Source organism: Eulemur rufifrons, chromosome 9 (genome assembly GCF_041146395.1).
Source record: "Eulemur rufifrons isolate Redbay chromosome 9, OSU_ERuf_1, whole genome shotgun sequence".
Taxonomy (NCBI): domain Eukaryota; kingdom Metazoa; phylum Chordata; class Mammalia; order Primates; family Lemuridae; genus Eulemur; species Eulemur rufifrons.
Window position 1 is genome coordinate 28,658,302 of NC_090991.1, and position 22,900 is coordinate 28,681,201.

The following is a 22,900-nucleotide window of genomic DNA, read 5'->3' on the forward strand; positions in this document are numbered from 1 at the left end:
TCAATAAAGCACATAGTATTTCAATGTAGTGGAATATTTTAAATAATAATTTTTGTACTTCTCTATAAGCAATACTTATCCTTCATTTATCCTTTTAAACTTACAGACAGTTATGTTAAATCATCTTAGAATCGTTCCTTTTTTGTGTGAGGTAATTTCTTCTATTTTAGAATGTTATAAATCAGTGTTCCCCAAAGTTTGTGCCTTGGAATACTAATTCTGTGAAAAAAGTTTCCCGTGACTAAAGAAGTTTAGAAAATGCTTCTTTAACAAAATTCAACATATCTTTTTATTAGAATCTTTACTATTCTAATGCATATTTTATATTTATAACAGAGGGATATAGAATGCAACATTTCCCAAACTTACCTGACAAGAGAATCTTGTCAGCTAAGCATCTTACAGGACCACTGTTCTTTGGAACACACTTTGAGTTATTGTTTAAGTGTCCAGAGTACATTTAATATAAAAAAAAAAATTCCTCCTTTTTGGGAAGTTCTATCTTATGCCTTATTTAAATCTTTCCTGATATTGTGTATATATTTACATTGCTGTGGGGGAAAAGCATGTACGTGACAGAAGTTGGATGGACACTACAGAAATAATTGGTCTGTCTAGACAATCATTTCTTGATTATTAGATAGTAATCCAACAGTAATGGGGAGAGCATCTGAATCTTCAGATAATGTTTTAAAAAATCCCTCATTCTCATGAGTTAGTGCCAGCTTTCCCTCTCTGATACAGACCAAACACACAGTGGTTTATGAATTGCAAAGAATCATCAGTCCACTTGCTTTATTACCTTTGCTGCCATACAAGAACCAATGATCAGGGCAGTGATGGAGAGGCAGAAGACAAGAAAGGGGCCCCGGTAACAACTGGCCTAGTTAAATGAGTCCTAGATAACTGAGAACTGAGTGTCCTTTGGTCAGTATGGAAAGCTGAAGGCCCCAGTCTGGGTAAAGTCTTCCGTAGGGATCTGGGAATGGAAATCACTCTTGGTTTTCCTTCTTAAGCTACTTACATGCATATTTACATCTCTTAATGAACCGTTCATTCGATGAACATTATTTTGTTGCAAACACTTGTCCTCATTTCTTGCTAGAACCAACATTTCTGAAGGGCTCTATTGTCATAGCTATATAGCTATACAGTAATTGGGAACAACCCTTTGCTAATGCTCAGTGTGATTTCTTTATACCTAGCCCAAATGCAGCCAGCGTCTCTTAGTTTCAACTGTGAATTTCTTGCCCAGCTGGTCCAGCAGGGCCCTGAATCCAGAGAGCACAGTGCAGTCAGAGATCTGATGGGGAGCATGGAAAATTAAAACTTTATGGAGGCTTTAATTCTCCAAATAAAACTAAGTGCCTCTTCCACGAATCATTACACAGATCAGAAACCTGACCCTGTCCCATTTGAACAGCCCAAGTAGAAGAGATGCTTTTAAAAGCTTCTCAGAAATTCCCTGGGTGTAGTTGGCGAAAGTCTAGAGAAAGTCTGCTCTACTTTCCCTCGAGCAGCAGTACTGGGGAAGATTAAAATTCAGGGCGAGATTAAAGTTCAGTGCCCAGTCCTGATGTAAGGGTGGGAGACAAAAATGAAGTGTGACAGGAAGACTGGACTTGGAACCAGAAAACCCAGGTTGGAGTTCCCGATTTTGTGTTTTCCTGGCATTGTGACCTTGGGCAAACCACTTAGCTTCAGCAGTAACTGCCAAGATGAGGATCAAAAGGAGATACTGGATGTAAAATTGCATTGTAAACTGTATTATTCATAGCTATGAAGGTTTATTATTATTGTTGTTATAATTGGTCGAGCTTTCTTAGGGGATGCTCAGGAAATTTTCCTTGGAGGTGAAAAGTTTGAATACCCCAAAGACCCAGCACCACCAAGGAGTCTTGTGAAGGGACAATTCAAAGAGAAAGGAACTAATGGAAGCTGCTGTTTTTCTTGTGCTTAATTTCAAACTGTTCATATGGAGAGAGGGAGAGAGAAATAAGAGAGAGAGAGAGAGCGAGAGTGAAAGGGAGGGAAGGAAGAAGAGGGAAGTCACTTCTGAAGGGTTAAAGCAAGATAGTGCTGTAAAGTGATTCCAGATGTACAAATATTAATATCTCTCTCTCCCTGATGAATGAGAAGGTATGACCCAGTTAGGAAACTGCTAAAATTACCGGCGCCACCAAGACCTCAGTCGATGGCCCAGTGCAGATTTTTATCCTTACCCCGGCAACTGTAATGCTGATGAAGGGCTCGGACCTGCTGCAGCAGACCTTCCAAAACTTCACTCTGCCCCTTGTGTCTGGGCTCTCTGTCGTCATAGTCTTTCCAGTCTATTGAACAAAAGAAACAAACAGAGTGAAGTTTTAAAGCAGGGGAGGCCTCTTCCCTGCCCTGCCTCCGGAGCCGGCGTGTAGCTCATACTACCCACAGACTCCGTGGATGAGCACCCAGCACATGCAGAGCTAGCAGGCAGTGCCAAGTACTTGGAAGCTGCCATTGTTCAGAGCCTTGTGCAACATAGTAATTGTGGTTGGTTTCTTGTGTTGGGCAGTTTTAGGGCAAGAGAAAATGGTAATTGAAAGCCAAAAGAAAATAGGAAATTTGGGAGTCCAATCTCTCCTCTCCCTACCCCTTTCCCCCCTTTCAGCATCCCATATCCTAATCAGTTCCTCTGCCACCTCTCCACTTAGCACCCCAAGTCTCAACTAGATTTTCACAGTAGGAAAGAAAAGGGGTGGGAATGTGCAGACTAGATGAAATCCACAGTCCCAATGCTTTTATTGTAGGTTTCACACTTTTGGCCAAATTGACATTTCTTTCCAAGGAAAGAGCCCATGTCAGATGCCAAGAAATGGAAATCTACATTTTGCTCTAATGAATGTCTGCTTTGGTTAGCTGGCACAGCTACCCCCACACATACTCTGAGCCACCAACCACCCTGTCTGCTCGGTCTCTAAATATACAGTATTAGCTTACATGGCAAATTTAAATTGCAATACCCACTGAGATTTTTCTCTCCCTTCTATTTTCATTCCATTTGGCTATAATGATATCAAGAGTAATAACTCATATGGGACTAATGTCAAGATTGTAATTCTGCTGTCTCCAACTCTTGATTTTTTTTTTTTTTTCTTAGCAGGTCAGTCATTTCATAGTCCATCCCTTCTTCCTTCTGTTTTCTTTCCCCCTTATTTTCCTTTCTGAACCTTTCAAAAGCAACAACTTAAAGCACTTTTTAGCTGAAATGCTTTCTCTAAAATTGCTAGTCATTCTTCCCTAGAAAAGCCAGTTAGTTCATGAGTGTATCTTGGGCTTAAATTCTAGTTGCACGAGTTTCAAATTCCTTCCCCCACAGATTTTATTTTCAAATGTGGGGTCTCCTTCATTTAGAAACTTAAGTCAATGTCATGATAGTTAAAGTAAGGTAAAAGCATCTTGCGATGGTTCATCCAAGGCCCAGGAGTATAGCATTGTTAGGAGGAGCTCAAGTTCTGGGGTCAGACGAACCTGGGTGTGAATCTTGGCTTCCTGATTCCTAGCTCTGTGTCTGCAGGCAAGTTACCTACACTGATAGGGCCTCTACGTCCTACCATGAAAAACGAGGATAGTGTCTACTTTGCAGGAATTTTGTAAGGATTAAATGAGAAGTAGATTAGGTATCTGGCACAATGCCCATTATACACTAGGAATTCTGTAAATAATTACTGAAATGAAGGGAATTCATGATGGAAACACCATTTCTTACCTTATCAGATGATTACCTATGAAGAAGGGGGCCTCAGAGATTTTCTAGTCTTTTTTCCTTCCTATCCTCCTCCATCTCCATTTTACCTTTCAGAAGACTGAGGCCCAAAGCTAACCGTTGCAGTCCTATATTACTCAGCTTGTCAGGGCCACAGCCAGGACAGTAACATTGCCCTATGACCCTCCCTATAGTGATCATTTTACAACACCATGGACATGTTTTGTTTTGTTTTTTATTTTCTTTCAGGAAGAAGGATCAGAATCTTGGTTGGAGTTTGTGTGGTGTGGCTTAGTTGTGGTCAACATGGAGACAGGGAATTGGCACAGGTGCCTTTTGTAAACTCTTTGTTTCTTGTGGTCAAGAACCATGACTTAATTTCTCCTTGCCTCAGGTTTCTTCTCCATAAAATGAGTTTTACACAATCTCTTTTTAGATTGTTTAAGGTTTAAAAGAAATGATGTAGTAAAGCACCATCCTGGGCACACAGGGGACACTCAAGTGTTGGTGAGGCATTGTAAACAGAAGCAGGATGGTGATAATGGGATAGGGAAGGGTTTTTACTGGAAAATTTGAAAATGTTTCAGGAAATAAATACCCAGGGGCCCTTAGACTATTTGTAGTGCTCCTGGCACCCGGGCACAGTGAGAGAAAATGCTGTCCATATGGATTTTGAAAGGCCATTGTGGGTTTTCTTAGTTGAATGAATGCATCTGAAATGCTCACGATAAGATGAGCAAGACTGTGTGTTTGAGTGAGACTCCTGGGTGGCTGAATTACTACGTGGCCCTGAACATGTTAATGCATCCTAATGAGTGTTAATGCTGCCATCAATGCAAGGGGAGCCGAAATGCGCCTGCCTCTTTCAGCTCAGCCCTGTTACATCAGAGGCGAGCTCGATCCTGATGACTTTATGATACATTAGAAAATTGCTAATGCTAAATTGCAGCCCGAGTGAGCCCTGGACATGATGCCAAGGTTTTTGGAAAGAATGAGTTTTTCTCATAGATGTTTGGAAGGTTCTGACGACTACATAAAATAGGAGACTTTAGGGATGAGGGAGAAAATTGAAAATATATTAAGAAATCAGGAACCTGACAGGAATAAACTTAGCATGGTAGGAAAAGAGCAGATTGTGCCACATAATACAGTTCACTGTTCTGGTAGTGAGACACTTCAGTTGCAACACAATGCAAAGCTTACATTCACTGGCGATATCGGGATTTTCCTGATCGTAACTCAGACAAGCCTGTCTGGGTCCTTTTCTCTTATTATGTACCACACCATATAACATAAGTCTATAAAAACACATTAAGGCCTTTTGTAAAAATATAAAAAAAGTTTTTATAGCTTACTGGAACATATTACCAAATTTCCAATTACTCTGTCATGTTAGAATACATTGTCCTCTAGTAAATAAATACTGATATATGTTACATCACAATGTCATACTCTGTTTATAAATAGAATGGGAGTGTTTTTATATTGTTCTTTCCAAGTGATATGGCATGTCTGCAGCAACTATAACCACATGTTAGGATTTCAGTTGTTTGCCAGTTACCCCTACTGATCAAACGTACCGTTTTAGAAAGCGTTGCTAGTTGATATGTTAATTACCAATTAATAAGTTACTCCTTCCAGTCCTGAACAGCTATTCTTATCATTCTGGAGAGAACTCTTCATATCGGCTGTGAGAGACAGTGTTTGAATAGAATTTATAGTTTATGGAATCTGAACATCTGACCTATATCAGTAAATGCATCCATATGCAGATCATAATTTGCATGGGGTATGCATTTAGAATAGGGTTCCTCTGCTTCACTTTCCGGTCAACTGAGACTAGTATTTTTGTGCTTTTCTGTCCTTTCTGTCCCTTCAATAATATACATTCACCCCCTGCCCCCAAATGGGATAGGTTCCCTTATTATGTTAATCATGCAATTCCCAATATATGTTTCTGATAAATCTTCAATAAGAAAGACGTCCAAATAAGACTGGAATAATGAAATCATCAAATGCAGGAGAGTCAGGAGCCTTAAAGATCTCTAGCTTTGGTGGTTCAAGGCTCTGTCTGACCTTATGAGGCTATCAGAATCCACCAGAGGTGTCTGGCTAGCTCTGAGTCTGCTTGTCTGCCTGCTAGCAGGGCACTAGTTACCACAACATAGGAGACATGGCTGAGCCTTGACCAATTCAGACTTGAATCCTGGTTCAGCCATGCACCAGTGTTGTGACCTTGGGAAAGGCACCATCCTCTCTGAATCCCAGTCCAGACTTTGGATTCTGTATGCATATGTCTCTGTGTTTATAGTTCCCTCATCAGTAAAATGGATCCAATGATAAAAGTCACCTCAGAGATCTATATGAGGATTAAATGTGTTAAACCATGTCAAGTACTTAGATTAATGCCCTGCATATAATTAATCTTATAAAGGTTATGTCTACTGCAGATAGTGATGCAGATGATAATGGCAATGGTGCTTATCCACAAGACAGGAACAGCGATGAAGGATAGCTGTGAGGATTAAGACGTACTAAATGTGAAAGCCCCCATAATATATGGCCCGATTCATGGTTGGTCTTGGGGAAAGGGTTGTTATGAAACTTGAAAAATACATAAACAAATTTAAAAAAACCTGAAAGAACCCATAATCTCATAACTCAAATGTCCACTGCTAAATTTTGAATTATCAAGACACAAGCACATGCTACCTAATTATAGGCAAACCTACAGTTTAAATGTGGAAACCCCCCCACATTTTGCATTTTTTAACATAAAACTTATACTGTAGGAATTTCTTCCACACTGTGAATATTCTTTTAAAAGACTATTTTGAGTGGTTGTATTTTGTTTGTAGTATGGATATAAATACATATATATCATACTTAGCCATTAAATTAATATTGGATGCTTGTTCTCGCTACCACACATATTTCACTATGTTCAGTACACTGCTGCCATGCACACCATTGTGCAGAACTGTTTGTCTGCTTCTCTGTATACTTAGGTTAGATTCCTAGGTGTGTAATTATGGGGCAAAAGGAAATGGATTTTCTTAAGGCAGTTGATATGGTGAATTGTATTCCATAAAGGATATAGCAGTTACACTGTCACAAGAAGCATATGATATCATTTTTAGCTATCATGTTAGAGAAGTGTTTTTAAAAAATAAAAATATGATTCATAGCATTGGGCTCATTAAATAGAAAAATTTATCTTATGGTGTGTCTAGAGGTGTTTGTTATAGCTGGTTAAATTTTCTCGTTAATGGAGAGTTACCAAACATACCAGGCATACATTTTTAATCTTCGAATAATTAGAAGAAGTCTTTGTTGGGTTTATCAGATATAACTACAAATTTTATAGATTATATTTGTAGCAGAGTGCCTGTTAATAACAAAGCTTTTCTTCTGAAAGAGTGTCAGAGGAGTAAGATTTGCTAGATTTCATTCTCTTATCCATTTGATGTGGCTGTGGCTGTGTCCCCTGGGGATGAGGAAAGGAATATGAGAGCCACCATGGACTGCATGTATTCTGGCCCAGCCACTCCGACTGTGTCATCTCATTCCATCCCCACAAAAACCCTGTGAAAGTATATGATTAGACCCATTCTACAGATGTTGAATTGAGGCTCAGAGAGCTTTATGCAACTTCTGAAGGCCACACAGGTGATAAAAGGTATAATGGGGCTGGTTGCAGTGGCTCATGCCTGTAATGCCAGCATTTTGGAAGGCCGAGGTGGGAGGATTGCTTAAGCCCAGGAGTTCAAGAACAGCCTGGGCAATATAGCGAGATCCCATTGCTACAAAATAAATAAATAAATAAATTAGCCAGGCGTGGTGGTGTGTGCCGTAGTCCCAGCTGCTTGGGAGGCTGAGGCAGGAGGATTGCTTGAGCCTAGGGTTGAAGGTTGCAGTGAGCTGTGATTGGGCTACTGCACTCTAGCCTGGGTGACAGGGTGAGACCTTGTCTCAATAAAAAAGGTATAATGGGTATCAAATTCTGGCATTTTGGTTCCAAATTCTCTCTCCTTTGCCTCCACTGAGCTGCCTCCCCAGGGCCATTTCTGCAGAGGAGTCATTCATTGTATGGCCCAGATGCTGCCCTGAGGTCTTGTTGGTTGCAAGTGGTCGGGGGAGGGGGGATGGCAATGACACCCTGAGGGTGGAGTTGCAGTTGGACCCCGTTGCCATGCTGGGGAGAATTCACAGCCACCACCTACTAGAAGGAGAGGCACATGCCGGTGTCGTGGTCTGAGCAGGTCCCCATCCTTTCATGTTATAAGCTGAGACTTGAACAAAATACTGTTGGCCCTGCAAAGTATGGAAATAGAATGATGCATCAGGCATTTTATTTAATCACTTTACTCAGGATGCAAATCTCTGATTAAGTTCATCCCTTTGGATCTCCACTGCCCATACTTTAGGCTTCTGGCTTTTCTTTACTACTATGCTTGTATGTCATAGTGACAATATATGAAATGCCTTCTTAGTTTCTATGTACTTTCTTTTTTCAAAATTGGAATATGATAATTGCTCTTTCTGACCCCCCCAAAATTATATACCAATTTTTAAAAGCCACTCAGTTCTACAAGGTTTACCCAAAATAGCAATCCCTCACCCTCACCTCTTTCTCCTTATGTTTCCCTCCCCAGAGGCAACAACCATCACCTCTTTAGCTGATCAACTTGCTTTGGAAAATTAATAAGTTATAATGAATATCTTTTCAGATTTGTGCATTAAAGACATGCGTCATTCTTTTAGTGGCGGCATAGTACTTCATTGTGAGCAAATACTATCATTTATTTAACCAATCCCTCATTGGTGGACACTTAGGTTGTGCCCACATTTTATGTCACAATAAATAAAGCTGTGATAAATACTTTTTACTCAGATGTTCAAATATTTTTAAAATTAACTCTTTGATGTGACTTCAATTCTGAAACCATTATTAAGACAATGGCTTATATTCTTTAATGCCTTTTTATGACATTAAGAATTAAGGAGTTTATTTTGTTTGCTGATAATCTTTTAAAATGTTTTTTATGGTTTTATATTTTGCTCTGAGAAGTTTTTTTTTTTTTTTTATAAACCTACAAGGGCATTTGAGAAGGCAGTATTCGATGAAACATTGCTCACAAAAATTGTAAAATGGTGTCCAAAGGTAAAAGAAAATAGCATATCTTTGCAGAACCTTTGCTAGGGATTTAATAATGGTGACCTTACCATATCATGAAGTTAATTTTTTTAACGTTAAAAATTGGTTTCTATGAACCCCAAGGTTGTAGAGATTGTGTAGAAGTGTAAATCTACTTCTAGGCTTTTAAATGATTAGGATAGGGTCTGCTTTGCTCTCACTGGATGGTCAAGTGGAAAAACTTAATCCCTATAGAATTAGTTCAGATATTAGAGAAAGTTTTTTATGGAGAATTTTCCATTTTTATGACAGTATCACTTTTTCTTTTAAGCAATGGAAATTCCCTAGGGTTCCTTCTGGCCCTCTTCCATCCCGTGAGCCATAGGGTTGGAATCAGACTTCTGATAGCATCTCGGGGGCCACCCACTCAGGGGATTGTTTGCTCTGGTAATCCACAGTTTGGGCCCCTGGTATAGATGTGCGATTAGGACTAAAATTCAGGATTCTGTGGTGGTTACCACAAGAATTCTATTAGAATAAGCTGTATCAAACTTGAAGCAATGCAACCTAATGCATCTTTTTAATGCTGGGTTTCAGGATTATACTTTATAGATAATTATTTTAATGGATTGACCTTTAAGAAAACAACAACAAAATTATCTTTCTACCATCCCCATATGAAGTCTAAGATATTACTTATTTGAATTGGACTGAAACAAATATAGGTTTAAGTTTACTTTAAAAAGATTTTGAGACAAAAAGATTTTTTTTTTTTATCTTTTACACTTCAGTTGTTTTAGGAATTACAGCGTTTGTTCCAGTTTGAACTGATTTGAGAGGTGTTTTTATTTTTTGCATTTTGTATGCTCATATGGTTCATAATTCTATAAGTAATTAATGTTTGAGTTTAGATTGGTTAAACAAATAAGGAGTTTGTTCCAGTTTTTCATTCACAGTTTAAATTGGTTTAGGTTACAGAGAAATGTAGCTCCACCATATATAGTTTCTTTTTTGTGAAAGCGTATTTAGACAGATTTTTTTTTTTTTTTTAATCAAGGGAAAAGGATTTCTCTCAGGAAATTGTGTGACTGCAATTGATGACTGATCTCAACTGAGGCTGTAGGGATGAGGGTGAGATGTTATTTTTATTATACCATCAGACAGGGAGTCAAAATTGGATCTCTCTGAGCGTTTGATCCGCAACCCCCCACCAAAGATTAGACTGTGATCCAGAAAGCAGCAGCTTTCAAGGCTTGCATGAGGCCAGTCTTTTTATGATCTCCTTAGAACATGGCCGTTTACAAAGTGATTCATGCTGTCTGCTTACTCCTTTGTGAAATTTAGATTATGGATGCCAGACATATCACACTTAATGAGTGGCAGTTGTTGCCAGAGGACTGGGCGTTGGTTGTTGCTTCCAGAATAGGCATTTGCTACTAACATCCCAGCACAAACATCAGCGACAGGGGAATGGGAAGTCTGCTGGGGGTGGGGGGGCATTTACCGTCATAAGTCCTGTGATTGTGCATCTCAGGGTCTGCAGGTTATCCATGATGATTTCTCCAGCCAAAGGAGAGAAGTCTTTAGACATGCTCCATTCCACTGGAAGGAGGGTATGTATGTGGGGGTGGGAGTGGGGAGAGAGAGAGAAAGAGAATAAAATTCAGTCCTATCTCAAGAAGCACTATAAAGGGGGGGTGGGGAAAAAAATATGAAACTATTGTTTTTAACTTGCACTGTTCACTTAATAATTTATCATGAATATTTCCCATATTATTTCATATCATTGTACAAGAAATAATGTATACATTATGAGGACATACTGTATCTAACAAGATATACTGTTAGACTCTTTGATTCTGTAAAATTAAATAAAAAAAAAAAAAAAAAAAGAAGCACTATAGTAACTCTAGCATATAATCTCTCTCAAAAACAGTATGCTTAAGTTTACCCTCCCTTCCTTATATTGGCTCATCTAACAATCTTCCTTGGGATGTAAAGTCAGTCTCCAAGTTTACAATTATTTTTTAAAAGGAGCATAAAAAACCAAAAAAAAAAAAAAACTTACAAGATTTTTGGCTCTCGATAGATACAATATTTATTATGAAGTGAGTATATTTATGTGATGTTCTTAATGTGAGATATAATTTATATTAAATATATTGCCCATGAGGCCATTGCTATATAAAGATACTGTGTGTGTGTGTGTGTGTGTGTGTGTACTTTTGGTAATTTTCTTTCCCCTTGGTTTTGGTTGTACCTTCTCTTTCCTACTCTTACCTTTTAACTGCCTCTTTCTAGGCTGGCTCTGCCCCTTCTCCTCCCTTTGATGTGATGTTCCTTGGGGATTTGGTGTTTGGCTCTTCTATTCACTCTACATGTTTGCCCCTGGTGTTGACTTTGTCCACTTTTATGGCTCCAACTAAAATTGTGATTCTAGGTCAAGCCTCCCTCTTGAGTTCTAACTTCCTCCTGTAAATCTCCTCTTGAGGGCCTCCCACTCATTTGAGTGTCCAAGTACTTCTCTTTACCAAAATGTGTTTCTCCTCTTGTTTTCTCAGCTTTAGCTCATGATACTGCCATATATCCAGTCACCTACCCAAAAGTCTCAGCACATCCTTGCCCCCTCTTTCCCCCCAATTCCTCACAATCAGTTGATCACTAAACCTAGTAGTTTCCCCTTGTAAAATGACTCCTCTAAGTTCCCCTCTCCCCCGACACTGTAATTACTTTATGAATATGAGCATCAACTTTGTAATAGCTTCCTAATTGATTTTTCTGCTTGTCTCCTCATCCATACATATAATCCTCTAACTATAGCCTGAATTATAGTTTAAAAATACATATCTGAGGATTTCATTCTCACATCTCAAATCTTTTCATAGTGCCCAGTTGCTTTCAAAATAAAATGAAATCTTAAGAAGCCCTTCAAGGACCTTCGTATCTGGTCCCAACCTTACACTACTGTCTTCACCCCATACCATTGACCAGAAGAAAGTCTTTGTTTGATAAGTCCCAGGTACTTGATTATTTTGTGTACTTTTCTGCTTCTATGTCTTTTGCTTATCTTCCAAGCTTTTCTTTGTGAAACTCTACTAATTTTTTAATACCTAGCAAAGTCAACTCTAAATTCCTCAGGAGTAATTAATTAAATACACCTGTTTTTGTGCTCCCAAAGTCCTTTATTCACATAAAAACAAGATTTCTTACACTATATTATATTTTATGGTATATATCCCTTTCTCTTATTAGATCATAAGAAACTTGAGAAGAGGAAAAGTATCATTCATTTTTTTTTTTCCTTTCTAGTACCTGGATCAGTGCTTGGTGCATGGAGGCTGCTTACTAGATATTTACGAATCAAATGCATATATATGTACATACACACACACACACACACACACACACACACATGCATACATATATATCCCTATAATAGACTGTTTTTCCAACATGAATATATTTTTCTTCCATGTGAATCTTCTCCTTTTCTACTCACTTGTTCTTTGAAGCTCTCAGGTATGTTATAAAATCCAATCATAATCAAATGATTAAGATTATATATTAACTCTGAAACCAGGCCTATATCTCCTTACAAATATATATTCTAAAACACATATATAATTATATATATGTATATATAATATATGTATATATTTTTAAAAAACGTTTTATTCCATTTATGAGCTACCAGCTCTTGAAGAAGCCAAGTCTCTGAAAATTAAATTGGGGAGGAATTTGTAATCAGAAAATAATGTTGCACCTAATTTTAGCTATAGGAAAAAAAGAAATGATTGAGGGAGTTATTACAAATAAAACAAAACAAAAATGAGTAGCAAGAGTGTAAGGACATCTAGAAAAAGCAAAGACTGTAGGAAAATTCTGTAAAGAAAAATATGTTTGGTTGTCATTGAGACAGCACAATTGATTGGTATGGGGAACTCCAAGTCGAAGGTTGAGAATCGAAGGCTGTGACTCCAGACTAAGAAGTCAGGATGAGTTCCTAAAAGAAGAGCAAGGGCTTAGTGGGAATAATACCAGATTATCTGGCAAGTTACTAATGACTAGTTGCTTAAAGATACAATTTTTAAAATTTCTAAAGAAACCACAATTTATTTTTGAAAGTGTTCATGTTATTGAAATATGTTTTACAAAGCATATTTCAGGTGGAAAAGAGGGCCTGGCTTCTTGAAAAGCAAAACAAAAATAGAAGCAGGTTTGTAAAGAGGTGTGATTCTGTTTTTGAAGTTAATAGCAGGTTTTAAACAGTTAAGTCTAATTAGATCTTATAACACTTCTGAGTTGCAAAGGGGAAGGGGCTAGAGAAAGAGAAGATTCACATCAAAGGAAAAAAAATTCTCCATGTTGGAATGGCCAAATCTGTTCTAGAGCAAATTTTTACCTCCAAGTACTTCCTTGGGTTGGTGGACTCCTTTTGGTAGGAAGCCACATAGAGAAGAAAGGAGTTTCTGGTTATTTAAAGAACTAGGAGGGGCCGGGTGCAGTGGCTCATGCCTATAATCCCAGCACTTTGGGAGGCTGAGGCAGGAGGATCCCTTGAGGCCAAGAATTTGAGACCAGCCTGGGCAACATAGCGAGACCCCATCTCTACAAAAAAATTAGCTGGGTGTGGTAGTATGTGCCTGTAGTCCTACCTACTCAGGAAGCTGAGGTGGGAGGATTACTTGAGCCCAGGAGTTCCAGGCTGCAGTGAGCTATGATTGTGCCACTGCACTCCAGCCTGGGCGACAGTGAAAACTTGTCTTAAAAAAAAAAAAAAAGAAAGAAAGAAAGAAAAAGAACAAGGAGGGAAACAGAGTGAGCAAGAGCAGGAGCAGCAGAAGTCACTTTGAGAGCAACTGGGAATTCTAAGAAGGCAACTCATCATGGTCTCTCCAGAAAGTTGTATGTAGGTAGTTTGAAGACTTAATACTAAAGCCCTGAGAAAATCACTTATAAGCCTACTCTAAATCCCTGAAGGTCTAGAGTCATGTATATGAACTTTAAAACCATATAAGACTTATAATTTTTAAGATAAAGATCAGTGAAACTGTTTCTACTTAGGTCTGGGAAATAGAAGCAGGGTTTAATCATGCAATGGCTCAGAGCAGTTGAAATTAGCAAGAAAGGTACCAGACAAAACCTAGGTGTTAGTATTCCTTAAAATTTGGCTGTGGCTCAAAATGTGATTCACTATATTTATATCAAATAACTATGAATACTTTAAATGGGATTCTTTGTTATTTTAACAAATATTTAATTTTTATCTAAGTTTCAGAAATGTAGTCATTTGGCCAGGAAAATTCTAGCTGAACACCACCAATACTTGATGGCAGCTATATAAAGTTCAGGCCAAAGCTTAAGAAGAAAAAGAGCTCCTGAAGTCTGGCCCTGTCACCCTCAAGTCTATAATGTGAAGAGAAATGTCATAGAATGGGTGACAAGAGTGGAAAATTCATGACTCAAAGTGTTAGGGTACACAAGTAGAGAATATAGTCTAAAGCTTAGGTAAATTTCAAGGCTTATGGTGTAGAGTATGTGATTCATACACCCTGCTTTAGCCGATAACATCCTTAAGTTTCAGCCTAGCTTTCTGAGAGGTGAAGAGTACGCAAAAGTAAAGGTATAAAGAAAAAAAACCACTGCAGCAATGTCTAATTAATTTCTATTCAACTGATTATTTTATAAAAGCACAAAACTTGCTATTCTGAAGATTCTCCCTAAAATCTCAAATGCCTCAAAACCCAGAGTTGTTTTAATCCTGTTCACACATCAGGAGTATATTATAAAAGCTGTATTCTCTCCTCTTGCCCTGGCTTCACCAGAATCCTCTACTTAGCCTCGTCAGTCACTGGACCTCGGACCCATTGCTTATGCTGTTTTCTCCCTTGCTATACTTTCCTCTTCTCAAAAAACTTCTACCCTTTAATTCAAACAGGCCTGGTTCAAAGTCCCTTCCTTTCTGTAGCTTTCTTGGGCTTCCTAAGGGAAGCACCCTTGCCAGTTTTCCCATAGCAATTTTGATATATCTCCAACATTGCACTTGCTTTATTGTTTTGTATTTTTTTTTTTGAAGAGATCTGTCTCCTCTGTAATCTATAAGCTCGTTAAGGGCAGAGTTCATGTCTGATTACTACCACTTTTTAAAACACCTTGCACAGTGTAGGTGGCTCAGTAAATGTTGGGCGAATTGAATACTTGATTCTTGACTTTGGAATGCTTAAAGTTTGAAGTGGTTAGGAATCTGATGCTGGTACATAGAGCAGAAGAAAACTGTGTCAGAATTGAGAAAAATAGAGTAAAAAAAAAAAAAAGAGCGGAAGTTGCTTGTGCTGCTCAGTTAGTGGTTGAGATGGAATTAATTCCTGGCCTCCAGATTCCCAGCATCCTGGACTCTTCACTTGTCCATACAGCCTCCCAGAAACCAAAATACTAAAAGTGTATTTCCTATTCCCTATCAGCTCTTCGATGGAACCAAAACAGCATTCTTACTGGCCACACTCACCCTGGCGCCTTAGCTAATGAACGGAATTTGGCTAGACTGCCCAGCCCAGCACCAGAGCATTATGAAATCTTCCCCTGATCCATCTAATTGTGCAGTTTCTAACCTTTCAGGCCAACCATAGCACAAGAGGAAGACAGAGGGAGAGAAGGAGGTGCTGAGAAGCCCAGACAGAGATCAAATACAGTCATTTCTGGAGATGAGAAGATGTGTGTTGCTGTAGTATGAACCCGCTCAACACTTGTGGGTTTTAAATCAGGAACTGACATGAAAACTCTGGATCTGGGAATTCTGTTTAGTTCTGGCAAAATACGAGGTCGGAGCTGCTTGCATTTTTTATTTTAAATTCCCTTGGTAGTCTTAGGAGCAGAGGCATGCATTACTTTCAAACAAGAATCTTTATTGTTTGCATAGCACACAGTCATCCAGTTAATTAGAAAAACATTTTTTTCCCAAATTAAATTTCCCTAGGAAAACAATGATTTAAATTAAGGGCAAAAGGCTTTTTTTTTCCTTTTTTTTTTTTTGACACTAGAAAAGCATTCTTGCATCCACTACTTGTAAAAGAGTAAAAGCAAAGTTGGAATCGGAAAGCTATATTCATTTATTTATTGTCAGATTCTGTGATCCATAAAAATATGTGCCTATCTGCATAAATTGTGTACTGTCTTAGTTTTACTTACCATATGTTGTAACTTCACACAGATACAGGTAGGGAGCAGAGATGTCTAAATGTTCAGGTTTTTGAAAAGTTCATAAGCACTACAAGTAACCACAGAAAGGTCTCCTTTCCAGTCTCAACCATTTGCTTCTTAATTGCCTCCTAATAGTTATTATATTATGGCTCTTACCTACATTTATTATTTTTCTGGATACCCTTGAATTTCTAAATTATTATTATTTTTATTATTCTTACTACTACTAGTAGTCTCCCTCTTTTCATGCCCAACATGAAACGTTTGTTGAATAAATACTAGTCTTCTAGAAGCCCAGCTGTTGCCAACTTAGTGTCTCTAGTGAGACTGATGGAGCTTCAACTTTCATGTATTTCTTTGGACACTTAACCAGGAGTGCCTTCAAACAAAACTTCCTTTAGTGATTTCTGCAGTTTTGGGATGAGAAAGTGTGAATAATCTGCACTAGTGGAGATATTGGAAGGATAAAGAATCCTCAAACCCCAGATCATACAGACATCATTGTTTTCTTTATCTTAGGGAGACATTATATCTTTCCTTAGATTCGCCTACTTGTTTTCCTAGAATGTTAAAGTAAGAGTTGGGAAGGCTCAGATTGATCACAAAGTACAGAGTGCAAAATCCATTTATCATATCACATCTTACATGAGGTGGGGTGATAGAGTGACTTTTAGCAGCACAAATAGGGAGTTGGAGGGAGTCTGAGCTTGCCCCAGATCCACCTTTAGATGGGAAAAATAAAGTGGGGTACTAAAGATGCCCCATATAGTGAAAGAGCTGATTGTTAAAAATCTTAGGAATTTTTAAAGTATAGTCATCACTAAAAATTAAATTATATAAATGTGAAGTTAAATTATATCAAAAACAAAGATAGCAAATACTCAAGACTCCCCGTTTCATTGCATTTTATTATTATTTATGCTCTTGTGGTGGCTGAAATCTCTTGTGTCTATATGATAGAAATAGCACATAATGGTGTATGGCCACATATCTCCCAATCTGTGTTCAGTGACATCACACTGGGAGTTGAAATTGGCTGTGGTGGGAATATTTACACCACAGAAACCAGCAGATGCTATATATTAGGGTTTGATTTATTAATCTGTGGACTGTCTAGGCCAGGCAGCAGCAAACTACAGTTCCATAAGCCAAGTCCTACCAGAGGCTGGTTTTTTATGGCTCAGGAGGGTTTGGGTTTTTACATTTTTTAAAAAATTTCAGAATATTACGGGGGTACAAGCATTTTGATTACACATATTGCCTTTGCACAGCCCAGGTCAGAGCTACAAGCATGCTCATCCCCCAGATAGCGAGCACTGCACCCGTTAGGTGTGAATTTACTCATCCCTTCCTCTCCCCTCCCATCTGCCCAACACCCGATGAATGTTACTTCCATATGTGCACATAAGTGTTGATCAATGAGTACCAATTTAATGGTGAGTACATGTGGTGCTTGTTTTTCCATTCTTGTGGTAATTCACTTAGAAGAATGGGCTCCAGCTCCATCCAGGATGATACAAGAGGTAGTTCACCATTTTTTTTTATGGCTGAGTTGTACTTCATGCACACCACATTTTATTAATCCACTCATGTGTTGATAGGCACTTGGGTTGTTTCCACATCTTTGCAATTGTAAATTGTGCTGCTTATAAACATTCAAGTGCAGACATTTTTACATTTTTAAAGGATTGTTTTAAAAAAACCCCAACAAAACAGACACATACAAAGAAAAATATGTGACAGAGACCTTATGTGGCCCACAAAGCCTAATATATTTACTCTCTAGTCTCTTACAGATTTGCTGACCACTGGCCTAGATTTAAGAAAGGGATGGAGAAAATATTAATAATGTACATTAATATTAAAATTTTCTGTGGCTATTACATTGTAAATTGCACAATAAATTGAGGAAATATTCTTCTAATACTTGAAAACTTCATTTGATTCAACAAAGAAGTTGCTTATGTCATTGATGAATGAATGAAGTTCCAATATAGGTCTTTGTTGCTTTTTTTTTTAATTGAACATTTGCATGGAAACTGCGCTTGTATATTAATTGCAGCTATCAATTGACTACAGATTCAAAAGTTCAATAAAAATAAAAGCATTTTGGAAGAATCAATAGGTCTAAAGGAATTTATAATAAAGAGTATTGTACATTTTATTATTTGTAAATTGTGTGCCATACATACTTTCAGTAAAATTTATAATAGACTTACACACATATACATGTGTGTATGTATATGTGTGTGTGTGTGTGTGTATGTTCCCCCTCCCCCGCACCCCACAGAGACCATTGTTAGGCATTTACCATCACAATACTGGTTAAATGCTGGGGGATTGCTCAGACAGATTCTGGAAGGTGAGTGTATTCTGACCAGCAGTGTACAGTGTCTTAGATGTGTACATTTCTCAGGCATAAACATTCTGATATCAGCTGCCAAGAATGCGATACTTAAACCCCTTTAGGAGGCAGAGTGGCACAATGAGGGGATCTGGGCAGAGGGTCAGTCACCACCTGAGAGGTCTGCACAGTGGCCAGGCCCCAGGCCCTGGGCAACACAAGCGCCAAGGTTCCCTGCGTCAGTTCTTCCTGCCTAAGCCAGAGCTGGCCCAGAAACTGGCAAAGAACACAACCTGCAGGGTGGGCATCTGTCGGCTTGACTGGTAAACAAGGATGGCAGAGTCAGGGGCTGACAGACAGAAAACTGAATGTTGATTATATGTACAGCAAAACATACCAGTCCAACGCTCCTGAAAGCGTGAAAGAGCGCCTCGCCTAAACAAGACTATCTGTGCTTCATCATTATTATTTTACTCTTATGTATAGTAATATTTTATTATTATACATTATTACTATATTTTATTTCCTGATTATCTGGGCTTTATGAATGGGTACTTTTAGGACCCTGGACTGAAAGTAGGCACATAGGTCACTAATACAGATAAACTCCTCCACTTTTTTTTTGTTTCCTTTGGAATACTGCCATATCCTTGAACTGTGAGATGTCCAGATAGATTGTCACTTGTTTAGACTATTTTGTTTTTAGGAGAAACTCTCCAGATAACTTTTGTTCATTAGAAAAGTAGAAGCTTTTAAAAGACGGTAATGGATATAGCTGAACAACAGCAAGGACTCAAACCCCAGTGACAATTACAGATCAGCAGGCTGGGGCTGCTGCCTCCCCACTCCTCCCTCCACAAGAGGCAGCATCTGACGCTGCTTCCCAGGGGGAAACGTTCTTCTGCAGAAGTTTCCTGGGATTCCTAGATTTTTGTTTTGTTTTGTCTTCAGCAGCAAGATAACCCTTGTTGCCTGCAGGGAGAAAGCTCTGGCAAGCTATTTTTACATTTCTAAAGGATACAAAGCAAGGAGAGTGCAGGATCAGCTGTCTGATTTAAACATACAAGGACGAAGAGATGCAGCCAATTCACAGCTTCCTCAATCCTGTTGGACACTCATGGAATTAAAATAACTATTTGCTGGACACTCATGGAATTAGAATAACTAGCCACAGGGGCAAAAGCAAAAACATTCCAAGTTTCCTGCCAAATGATGAGCCTTTATTTAGAGAGAGGCACTATATTTGGGTTTTTTCTTTCATTCACCTATGGCACCCATTTAATGGATCGTATTTTTCTCTTTATTATAACGTCAAGTAACTAATTAAACTCCTTGAGAACAGGATCCATGACAGATTGATCTTTGGACACCCACACCCACTTTTTCTTGTAGAAGTATGGCATCGGGGTTCACATTGAGTGGGTTTGACTTATGTGTGGACATTGATAGTTGGGGGACAATCTTCATACTTCCAGTTTGCTCCCCATGAGCTACAAAATAAGGACTGATCTGCTGAGCATTCAACCTAATTTCTTGTTTTAAATTTTTATTTATTTTTCATTTTTAATTATTATGGGTACATAATAGTTGTATTATGTATTCTTATAGGGTACATGTGATGTTTTGATACAGGAATACAATGTGAATTAATCAAATTAGGGTAATTGGGGTCTTCATCGCCTTAGGCATTTAACATTTCTTTGTGTTAGGAAAATTCCAATTCCACTCTTTTAGTTATTTTAAAGTATACCGTAACTTATTGTTGACTATAGTCACTTTGTTGTGCTATCAAATACTGTTGATTCTATCTGAGTCTATGTTTGTACCCATTAACGATCCCATGTTATCCACATGCTCCCCTTTGCAGCATCTGGTAACTGCCATTCTGTTCTATGTCTCTGTGAGATCAATTGTTTTTAATATTTAGCTCCCACATATGGGTGAGAACATGTGAGATTTGTCTTTCTATGCTTGTCTCCTTTCACTTAACATTATGTTCTCCAGTTCTATCCATATTGTTTCAAATAGCAGGATTTCATTCTTTTTTATGGCTATGTAATATTCACTTTGTCTATGTTATTACAATTTCTTATCCATTCTTCCATTGATGAACACTTAGACTGATTCCAAATCTTGGCTATTGAGAATAGTGCTGCAATAAACATGGGAGTGCAGGTATCTTTTTGATTTACTGAATCCCCCTTCTTTGGATATATATCCTGCAGTGGGATTGCTGGGTCACATGGTAGTTCTATTTTTAGTTTTTTGACAAATCTCCATTCTGTTTTCTATAGTGGTTGCACTAATTTACATTCCCACTAATAGTGTACTAGGGGTTCCCCCTTTCTCCACATCCTTGCCAGCATTCATTATTCCCTGTCTTTTTGATAAAAGCTACTTTAACTGGGGTGAGATGATATCTCACTGTAGTTTTGATTTGCATTTCTCTGATAACTGATGATGTTGAGCATTTTTCACATACCCGTTGGCCATTTGTATGTCTTCTTTTGAGAAATGTCTATTCAGATCCTTTGCCCATTTTTAAATTGGATTATTTGATTTTTTTTCCTATTGAGTTGTTGGAGCTCCTTATATATTCTAGTTATTAATCCCTTGTTAGATGGGTAGTTTGCAATTATTTTATCCCATTCTGTGGGTTATCTCTTCACTTTGTTGATTGTTTCCTTTCATGTGCAGAAGCTTTTTAGCTTGATGTGATCCTATTTGTCCAATTTTGCTTTGGTTGCCTGTGCTTTGGGGGTATCACTCCAGAAGTCCTTGCCCAGACCAATGGCATTGAAACATTTTACCAATGTTTTCTTTTAGTAGTTTCATAGTTTCAAGTTTTAGCTTTAAGTCTTTAATCCATTTTACTTTGATTTTTATATATGGCGAGAGGTAAGGGTCTAGTTTCATTCTTCTGCATATGGATATCCAGTTTTCCTAGCATCATTTATTGAAGAGCCTATCCTTTCCCCACTGTATATTCTTGGCACCTTTGTTAAGGATAAGTTCATTATAGATGTGTGGGTTTATTTTTGGGTTCTCTATTTTGTTCTATTGGTCTATGTGTCTGTTTATGTGCCAGTACCATGCTGTTTTGGTTACTATAGCTCTGTGGTATAATTTGAAGTCAGGTAATGTCATTCCTCCAGTTTTGTTCTTTTTGCTCAGGGTGGCTTTGGCTATTCTGGGTCTTTTGTGTTTCCATATAAATTTTAGGATTATTTTTTTCTATTTCTGTGAAGAATGTCTTTGGTATTTTGATGCGGATTGCATTGAATCTGTAGATTGCTTTGGGTAGTATGGACATTTTAACAATATTGATTTTTCCAATCCACGAGCATGGAATATCTTCCCCTTTTTTGGTGTCCTCTTCAATTTTTTTCATCAATGTTTTATAGTTTTCATTATAGAGATCTTTCACTTCTTTGGTTAAGGTTGTTCCTAGGTATTTTATTTTATTTGTAACTATTGTAAATGGGATTACTTTCTTATTTTCTTTTTCAGATTGTTTACTATTGGCATATAGAAACACTACTGATTTTTTGTATGTTGATTTTGTATCCTGCAACTTTACTGAATTTGTTTATCAGTTCTGATAGTTTTTGGGTAAAATCTTCAGATTTCTCTAGATATAAGATCATATCATCTGCAAACAAGGATAATTTGACTTCTTCCTTTCCAATTTGGATGCCCTTTATTTCTTTGTCTTGTCTGATTGCTCTAGCTAGAACTTCAATGTTGAATAACAGTGGTGAAAGTGGGCATCCTTGTCTTGTTCCAGATCTTAGAGGAAAGGCTTTCATATTTTCCCCATTCAGTATGATACTAGTTATGGGTCACGCATATATGGCTTTTATTGTGTTGAGGTAAGTTCTTTCTATACCCAGTTTTTTGAGAGTTTTTATCATGAAGGGATGTTGAATTTTATTGAATGCTTTTTCAGCATCAGTTGAAATGATCATATGATTTTTGTTCTTCCTTCTGTTGATATGATATATTACATTGGTTTGTATATATTGAACCATCCTTGCATCTCTGGGATGAATCCCGCTTGATCATGATGAATAATCTTCCTCATGTGTTATTTCATTTGGTTTGCTAGCATTTTCTTGAAGATTTTTGCATCTATGTTCATCAGAGATGCTGGCCTATAGTTTTTCTTTTTTTTTGTTGTATCTTTATCTGGTTTTGGTATCAGGGTCATATAGGCCTCATAGAATGAGTTTGGGAATATCCTCTCCTCCTCAATTTTTTTGGAATAGTTTAAGATTGGTATTAGTTCTTCTTTGAATGGTTGGTAGAATTCAGCAGTGAAGCCATTGGGTCTGGGCTTTCCTTTGATGGCAGACTTTTTATTATTGCTTCTATCTTGTTACTTGTTGCTGGTTTATTCAGGCCTTGAATTTCTTCCTGGTTCAATCTTGGTAGATTGCATGTGTCTAGGAATTTATACATTTCTTCTAGGTTTTCCAGT

General features: G+C 37.9%; 1 protein-coding gene across 1 annotated transcript in view; it reads right to left on the reverse strand.

The window, feature by feature from the left end:
- The window catches only part of ANKFN1 (ankyrin repeat and fibronectin type III domain containing 1), a 157,768-nt gene that overhangs the window by 61,990 nt on the left and 72,878 nt on the right, over positions 1-22,900 (reverse strand). The window contains exons 6-8 of the mRNA XM_069481160.1: positions 10,384-10,481; positions 7,966-8,056; positions 2,223-2,330 (exon numbers count right to left, since the gene is read on the reverse strand). Of these exons, the coding sequence (XP_069337261.1) occupies positions 2,223-2,330; positions 7,966-8,056; positions 10,384-10,481 (297 nt within the window). The remainder of the gene's footprint in view (positions 1-2,222; positions 2,331-7,965; positions 8,057-10,383; positions 10,482-22,900) is intronic.